At 36.4% G+C, this 8,052-nt stretch overlaps 2 protein-coding genes across 2 annotated transcripts; both read right to left on the reverse strand.

The window, feature by feature from the left end:
* Nucleotides 1-294: 294 nt before the first annotated feature.
* On the reverse strand, nucleotides 295-4,477 carry LOC127838740 (zinc finger protein Xfin-like). Its single transcript, XM_052366712.1, has one exon. The coding sequence runs from the start codon at nucleotides 4,475-4,477 to the stop codon at nucleotides 2,858-2,860; it is 1,620 nt and encodes a 539-aa protein (XP_052222672.1). The 3' UTR covers nucleotides 295-2,857.
* A 172-nt stretch (nucleotides 4,478-4,649) lies between these two features.
* On the reverse strand, nucleotides 4,650-8,052 carry LOC127839847 (zinc finger protein 805-like). The gene is made up of 5 exons (XM_052368237.1): nucleotides 7,988-8,052; nucleotides 7,742-7,859; nucleotides 7,216-7,366; nucleotides 6,310-6,390; nucleotides 4,650-6,101 (listed from the first exon to the last, which is right to left on the reverse strand). Exons 1-5 carry the CDS (start codon nucleotides 8,020-8,022, stop codon nucleotides 4,660-4,662), a joined length of 1,827 nt encoding a protein of 608 aa, XP_052224197.1. The 5' UTR covers nucleotides 8,023-8,052; the 3' UTR covers nucleotides 4,650-4,659.

Consider the following 8,052-nt stretch of genomic DNA (forward strand, 5'->3'; position numbering starts at 1 on the left):
AGTACAATAAACCACTTAAAACCATATCCATTACTTAAAGCATGATACAATAACAAATAATAAACAATAATTCAAAATAACCATGACTTACAACAGTCAATGAGATGTATAACATTTATTCAAATATCATTAACAAGTTACAGGTATTGTATAAAAAAAATCTTATAGGTTTACATAGATACAACCAAAGTGACAAAAATTAAAACTTTTCTTGGCTCTATTTCAAAACATGTTGATTTATCAAATAAATAAATCTTCCTTGCACATGAAAATATGTCTTTAACGGAAATGATTTTTCCAAATGTTCGTAATTAAAATACTTGTACAAAGTTGTATCAAGTTTGATTTAAAACTGTTGCAAATTATTCCTTGAAATATGACCAACACCAGTGACATGAACATATCAACAAACTTCTTAAGAACTGGAGACCCAATAAACGTAATGAATAAGTTAAACTTTCATTGATTTAAAAAATAAAAGAACTATATTTTCATATTTTCTACAATTGAAATTAAATTCAGTTTTATACAAAGAAGTGATTTACTTATTTCATGATGTGTCTTTCATTTATAACTCCTCAACAAGAAACAGTAATGAAAGTGCATGTATTTCTTTTTGTACTAACAATTACTTTCACCAACACAATTATGTATCCATGATCTTGCATATCTGAAAAAAAGTATATATCATAGTAGGAATAACAACTTCACTCCTTAAACTGTTGTATCAACTTTTATAGCATGCATGCATTAATTGGTTCACATAGAAACAAATATTTTCAAAATAAATTCACAACACAGAAAAGCACAAAGATGCAACTATTCCACATTCTCTTCATTATACTACACTCAAGAAAATATGAAATGTTGTTTCACAAATAAAAACTTACATATGTAATCATTACAATACATAATTAAAATTATTGTTCATTAAAAATGACAATAATATAATTATAACTGTCTTATCAAAACTAGGAATAATCTGGTTGTTTCTGCATGCTGTTTTAAGCCTGCGTGGGCTTAATAACCTGTGAGATACAAATAGCTGCAAGCTACTTCCAGTGTACAGCATAGCAAATACACACAGTGATGTGAACATTTTTAATGAATTTGAGACCTGGGATAGAGGCAAGTGATGATAAAATATAACTTATGCCTAACAATGAAATTTGTTCTTTTTGGTTCAGTATTTATAAACCTCACTCTATCAACTACCATTTATTAAACGCTAACTTTAAATTCATTACAAATCAAGCATCCATCAAATTGTAAGTCTAATTTTGTAGTCACTGTCGCTGCAAGCAAAAAAGTCCATGTAACTGCACTAGTTTTTCAAACCTGTATACTTATAGCATTATACAACATAATGTGTAATAACCTGGATGACAACTTTCCCACTATTTAAAGTTTGCAAGATATTCTTTCACAATAAATGTATAAATATCATGGAAAATCATTATTTTAGAACCAAAAGTAACTATCAACAAAAAAATAAAGGATCAACAAGAGATGTGTTTGTCAGAAACACAATGCCCCCTATTGTGCTGCTTTGTTTTTTTTACCTTTGACCTTGAAGGATGACCTTGACCTTTCACCACTCAAAATGTGCAGTTCCATGAGATATATATGCATGCCAAATATCAAGTTGCTATGTTCAATATTTCGAAAGTTATCGCAAAACTTAAACCAAGGTTAAAGTTTTGGGACAGAATGACAGACAGACAGACAGACAGGCCAAAAACAATATACCCCCGATCATTCAATCCAGGGGCATAAAAAGTTATGATAAAACTTAAACGAAAGTTAAAGTTATAGGAAAGAAAAATACAATGATATTTGACCTTTGACCTTGAAGGTTGACCTTGAACTTTCACCACTAAAAATGTGCAGCTGCACGAAAGTAAGTAAGAGATTGAATGGAGAAATGAAAATTACAATTTTTTTAAATTTTGACCTTGAAGGATGACCTTGACCTTTCACCACTCAAAATGTGCAGCTGCACGAGATACACATGCAGGCCAAATATGAAGTTGCTGTGTTCAATATTAAAAAAGTAATGATAAAACTTTAACGAAGGTTGAAGTTTTAGGAAAGAAAAATACAATGATATTTGACCTTTGACCTTGAAAGATGACCTTGACTTTTCACCAATCAAAATGAGCAGCTACATGAGATACACATGCATGGTAAATATCAAGTTGGTATGTTCAATATTGCAAAAGTTATCAAACTTTAACCAAAGTTAAAGTTTTGGGACAGAATGACAGACAGGACAAAAACAATATACCCCCGATCTATCGATCCGGAGGCATAAAAATCTTAACTAGGCTCTAAACAAGATCTAAGTAATGTAAATATTACATGGCTACTATGAGCTCTTACAAATAAATACATGTTTTGTCTTTCATAGGCACAAACAAACAACAATAGCTATGCTGAATAGGTTCATTTAAAAGTAATAAAAGGGTTAAGTTAGGAGCTGTTGAATCTACTATAATTCCTTTATCAGATACAATTGAGCCCCGTTCTAGAAAGAAGAGGTTTATGCATTTGTGTAGTGTCTTTCCAGATTAGACTGTGCAGTCCGCACAAGCTTATCAGAGACGTCTTTTTCCGCTCTATTGTAATTTTGTTTAATGGAACATTCTCTTCGAACAATCCATGTTAAGCAGAAAGTAATGTCCCTGATAAGTTTGTGCTGACTGCACAAGCTTATCTAGGATGGCACTTTACGCACATTGGTTAAGCCCCATTTTCCCAGATTAAGGCTCAATTAAATTTTGTGCTCAACCACTGACATTGTAATCAATTTGCATTTTCTTCCTTTGTATAGATTTCCATTCAGACAGCTGGCAATTTATTTATCAGGGCAGCACAAGCGTGTGTGTTTTCTGAAAGTGCTGTTATCGCGGAAGGCTTTCTTACAGCTTGGACATGAGAAGGGCATCTCCCCTGTATGGATCCTCTCATGCCTGTCCCGGCCGTACTTGTTGTGGAACTTCTTCATGCAGTACTTACAGCCAAACTTGCGATCCATGTGGATCAATGTGTGCTGTTTCAGGATGTGTTTGTTGGTGAACACTTTGTGGCACAGGGGACAGGTCCTCTCACTCTCATCGCCACTATTTTTCTTCTTGTCAGACTTGCCAGGGAGCTGATTACAGGTAAGTGTGCCTAACCCCTGTGGGATCAGAGTCTGAGTAGTCAGTAAACCTACATGAGTGGCTGGTTTTTGTATCAGAGTTGTAAACTGAGAGTCCTTGCTTACTGTTGCAGCTGTATGAATGCCTGACAGATTCTGAGTGGAAATATGAGTACCCGGATATGGAATGAAGGCCATGTTGCTGCTTCCTGTATTCTGTCGGGAGACTGCAATGATTGTATTTGAACCAACATCTTTGTCAGCAATGACGGAAAAAATAGATGATGGTGTTGAAGTGGATGTCAATAAAAGTTTGGCTTGGTTTTTCCCAGAAATGAAACTATGCGTTTCTGCTTGGAGAAACTGAGCTTGTGTTTGCAGAGGTTGAACAGTTGACTCTACTTGTGTGGTCATGGGTTTTTTGTCTGGGTCTCGACAACCGTTTGAGATGTGCAACTGACATGATGCTTTGTCCTTGAAAATAGAATAACAGATGGAACACTGTATATGGCTAAGATAGGTCTCGGACTCACTAGATGTAGAAGAACTGTTTACCACTGATTGACCAGCAAGGTTATCTTGTTGAGGCTTATCCACTGTGAGAAGATTCAGGCAAATTTTACCGCATGATTGTTTAATGTGATCAATGCACAATAATTCAGTATGAAAGAATGAACAACATTTAGCACATTTGTACAGGTACTTTTTCTCCTTTGCAACTGCTGGTTTACATTCTTCAGTTTCTGTGTGTAACCTGCTGTCCGACTGACCCTCATTGACTGGTTTTCCATTGTGGATTGTATTTGTGTGCTGAAGAAATGCTTGTTCCTCTTCCTCGTTGCTCTGCTGATATGGCAGACTAGAGGCAGGACCTGACAGACAGGTACTCCAAGAATCACTGATAACGGCTGACTGACTGTCAATAACTGGCAAAATACATGCACTAGGATCACTAACTTCAGAACTAGAAGTACCATTAATGCTGATACTGGCAGCACTATTCATATTCCCCGCAGACAAGTCAGCTGAGATATCATTTGCAGCCACAAAAGGTGGCATGGAGGTTGCCATTTCTAGTGAATTGTCTAGTGCAGTTGCTGTATAATCAGAAAAGTTACTGGTATATATATCTTGAGATGTTTTCACAGAGGATTTATCATCTTTCTTGAAATGGGTATTGATGTGTCTAATGCAGCCATAGTTGTCAGCAAACGTCTTGTTGCACATGCTACACTGCCAAGGTCGATCCCCCACATGGATGCGCTCGTGACGGATAAGACTGTTCTTTGTGGATAGCTGCTTCCCACAGTAACGACACTTGTATAATTTCAACATGCAGTGGAACTGTAAATGTTGCTTCAAAACAGATTCTTGCTTAAACTTTTTGTGGCAAATTTTACATTTGGCTGGTGATTCAGGAAGTGGTTTACCATTAAATGTTTTTCTGGCAGCCCATGTCTTTTTCTGCGTTTTTAGACTTGAAGGAAGAACAACTACCTGGTCTCTTGAGTTTGTCTTCAAATCTTTTTGTTCCTGAATGTTAGATTCCATTTCGTTACTAAAATTTCTGATTCCTCTGGAAATTCAGCGGAAATAAAATCATGATCTGATTCAATGGCCCTATCAGGAAGGTTTCTTTCCACGAATTCAGTCTGAAACTTTTCATCTAAGACAAGACTTTCCATGATAGAGGTAGATGTAAAGTTGTTGTCATGACTTTCACCCATGTTTGTGAAATCATCTTTTTCAGTACTTGACATGATGTCTTGTCCAAATGCAGAGCCAAGCAAGTTAGAGACCTCTGATTCCTTGTCACTTTCATCCAGTTGAAGATTCAACTGTCCCCCAAATATCTCATCTTCAGCGGTTGGAATTGCAAAATTCAATGGAGCATCAAACTCTTTTGCAGCATGATACTCATTTTCAATACCACTCACTAACAAACTGTATTCAGGTTTTTTGTCTTTCTCTGTCTTTGCAACTGCGGCAGTCATGGCAGTAACAACTTTCTTACCCTGAATATTATGAACTTTCTTCATGTGAGTTTTACAGTTAGCTTTGTAATAGAATGATTTGGAGCAGAGGTCACATGAATACGGTTTGATTCCCGTGTGTGTTTTGATGTGCTTGCTCCAAGCACTGCCATCAGAGAAGCTACGAGTGCAGGCCACACACTTGTAAGGTCTCTCCCCAGTATGAATCCTCCTGTGGCGTATATAACTGTACCGAACACTGAAACGTTTATTACAATATTCACAGGAAAATTTCTTCACCGAGTGTGAAAGCATGTGATTTCTCATGGCTGCTTTTGTTTTTGACAGTTTGCCGCACGTGTTACATGACTGTCCAGCCGTCGTATCAGAGTTCTTGTCTAGCTTCTGTGTTGAAAAGAAGTGACTGGTTTGATGAACTCTCAAAGAATACTTCTCATTAAAAGATTTCCCACACAGGTTACAAGAGAATTTTTGCACCTCACAGTGACACTCTTTGTGTCTCTTCCAAGACATTAGGTCTGTAAAGGACTGATTGCAAACTCTGCATTCAAATATTTTGTCTGAGCTTTGGTGTTTGTGGTTCTTAACATGCTTCAGGTAACTCTTTTTCATGGAGAAAATCTTGCCACAGAAGCTGCACTTGTAAGACTTTGCCATATGGAGCCTTGTGTGCTGCTCCAGAGTTTTGTAGGACCGGAAATTTCGACAGCATACTCTACACTGCAGATTCTTCTTCACTCCAGACTGTTCCTTAGGATCTTTTTCACTTGCATCATGGAAACTGGCCACTGAAGAAGCACAGTTGTTGCGCTCAGTCGCAAAAATGTCTGAATTCTGAGAGGCTTCATCCAGGTTCTCTTGAGCATCGTTTTCGGAGAAAGAGATTCTCAATGAGTTTGTTCTTTCCCTTGTTCTCAATGGGGAAAACTGTATAGGAACATCTGACGGGCAACTGTTCAGTTCTTCTGGAAAGAGATATAACGTGGCATCATCAATAAAATGTTTTGTTACGAAATATGGTAAGTATCAAATATCATAACCGCAGTCTGGTCAGGAGCTTCCGTGTCTTTCATAAAATAAAGCAAGGTTTTGTTGTAAACAGGGTACCTTCTGCACAGATGGCGTATATGGCCGCATATGGCATAAAATGTTTGAAAATATGTCTTTTGATACCTTTTGCTTCATCTTCCTCCAATTCATCGCCATAGTGACACAGTTCATCAGCAGAACTGGCTGCCACTTCATCTAAAAACCCTACAAAACATTAGAACATTTGGCATGATTTCGAAAACGTTTGCGTAACACTTAAAATGTTCATTATAATTATAAAAAATTCGGATTTTTAAATAAAAAACTGGAGTTCATGTAAAACCATGCACTACAGATGTCTAGAAAGGTCTAACATGCAGGTTTTATTTTAATAACATTAAATAATGAGATCAAATAAAAAAAGATGTTTATGGAACAATTAAAGTTTGAATTAAATGAGTCAACTGAGTTTCCTGATTCGTGATAAGTGTGACTCAAGTATGAATACAACTAAACACTACGCATATCAGGACACAGACATAGCCAATGAAAGGATACAGTTGACAAAAAAAAATGCCATAATTCCGCAAAAACATGTTGCAGCCGAAATTCCTTTCTTTACTATAATCAGCATTTTTGCTCACTATTTTTGGAATGGTACCAGTACCCTTCAAATTGGGAAAATTAGCTGTGTTCTCATCTGAATTAGGAAATTCATCAATTATGCTGAAAACTCTATAAAACATGTACAAATAATAAGTTGCATATAAACATCAAAGAGGTGAGTGATTTTCCTCGAAATTAGGTTTTTATTGACAGTAAACAACGAGTTTATTAAACTTAACACTCTTTACACTGAAGTCGTGCTTGAGAGTATCAACTGTCTAAATTGGGACTTAGAGCTTCAGGTTCCTTTGGATAACCCAAAAAAATAAATACATTTTCAATGTGTTTTCTTCTATTCTTACACACTTAATGCACACAAAAAATATGTTCGAAATATTTATAAAACTACTTGCAAAGCTTGTTTGCTTATCAAGAAAAACAAACCTGAACAAAAATTTAGGAACTCCTGTTCAAGACAGCTGCGTTTACTCAGAAAGCACTCTGCTCTGTGCGATCCAAACTGTGTGGATGAACCATCTTGTACACTGGCTGTTAACACAAGGGCCTCCTCTCCAGTGGCCGACAAACGCTCAACCTAACAAATGTACAATAAATACCATTTTAAAAGTGATTATTACATCAAGGATTCCAAAAGAGACATGGGGCTTCTAAAAAGGGACAGGGTGGAAAGGGGAACCAGAGTTTTTGTGTTTAATTTCCAGAGGGGCAGAAGGCGGGAGGGCAGGGGCAACAACCATCTATTCTGCAAGTTTCTTGAAAAGTGTTTCAAATATGGCTGAATGAATATCTTAATTAGTAATAAAAAAACATATCTGTGGAGTTAAACATGAAATATCCGTTCTTTTATGAACTTAAAGATCAGAGGATACTTAAAGCTACTTTTTTCACAAGATCTACTACAAACCTGCGAAGGCTCTCAATTATCACCCTGCTATACATGAGTGCTTACCAATGCTTGTAGTTCAAACTTGATGAGTTCCTGAAGGGCCTTCCTGTACTCTGGGGACTGATTGTGTATCAAGTTTTCATGAGAAATTTTCATTTTTATGTGTTGCAGGAACTGTCCCCTGAAAATGCATTAAATTAACAAAATGCACTATAGGGAAATATATTTGTATTATACATGCATTGCTGACTGCCATCTGAAATATTGCTAATATTGCTTATATAACTGCCAAGTCTGATAAAATATGACCTCTTTTTAAATAAACTCAGACTCAGCCAGACCATCCATTGGACCTCTCACATTAACAAGATCTG

Source organism: Dreissena polymorpha, chromosome 7 (assembly GCF_020536995.1).
Source record: "Dreissena polymorpha isolate Duluth1 chromosome 7, UMN_Dpol_1.0, whole genome shotgun sequence".
Classification (NCBI taxonomy): Eukaryota; Metazoa; Mollusca; class Bivalvia; order Myida; family Dreissenidae; genus Dreissena; species Dreissena polymorpha.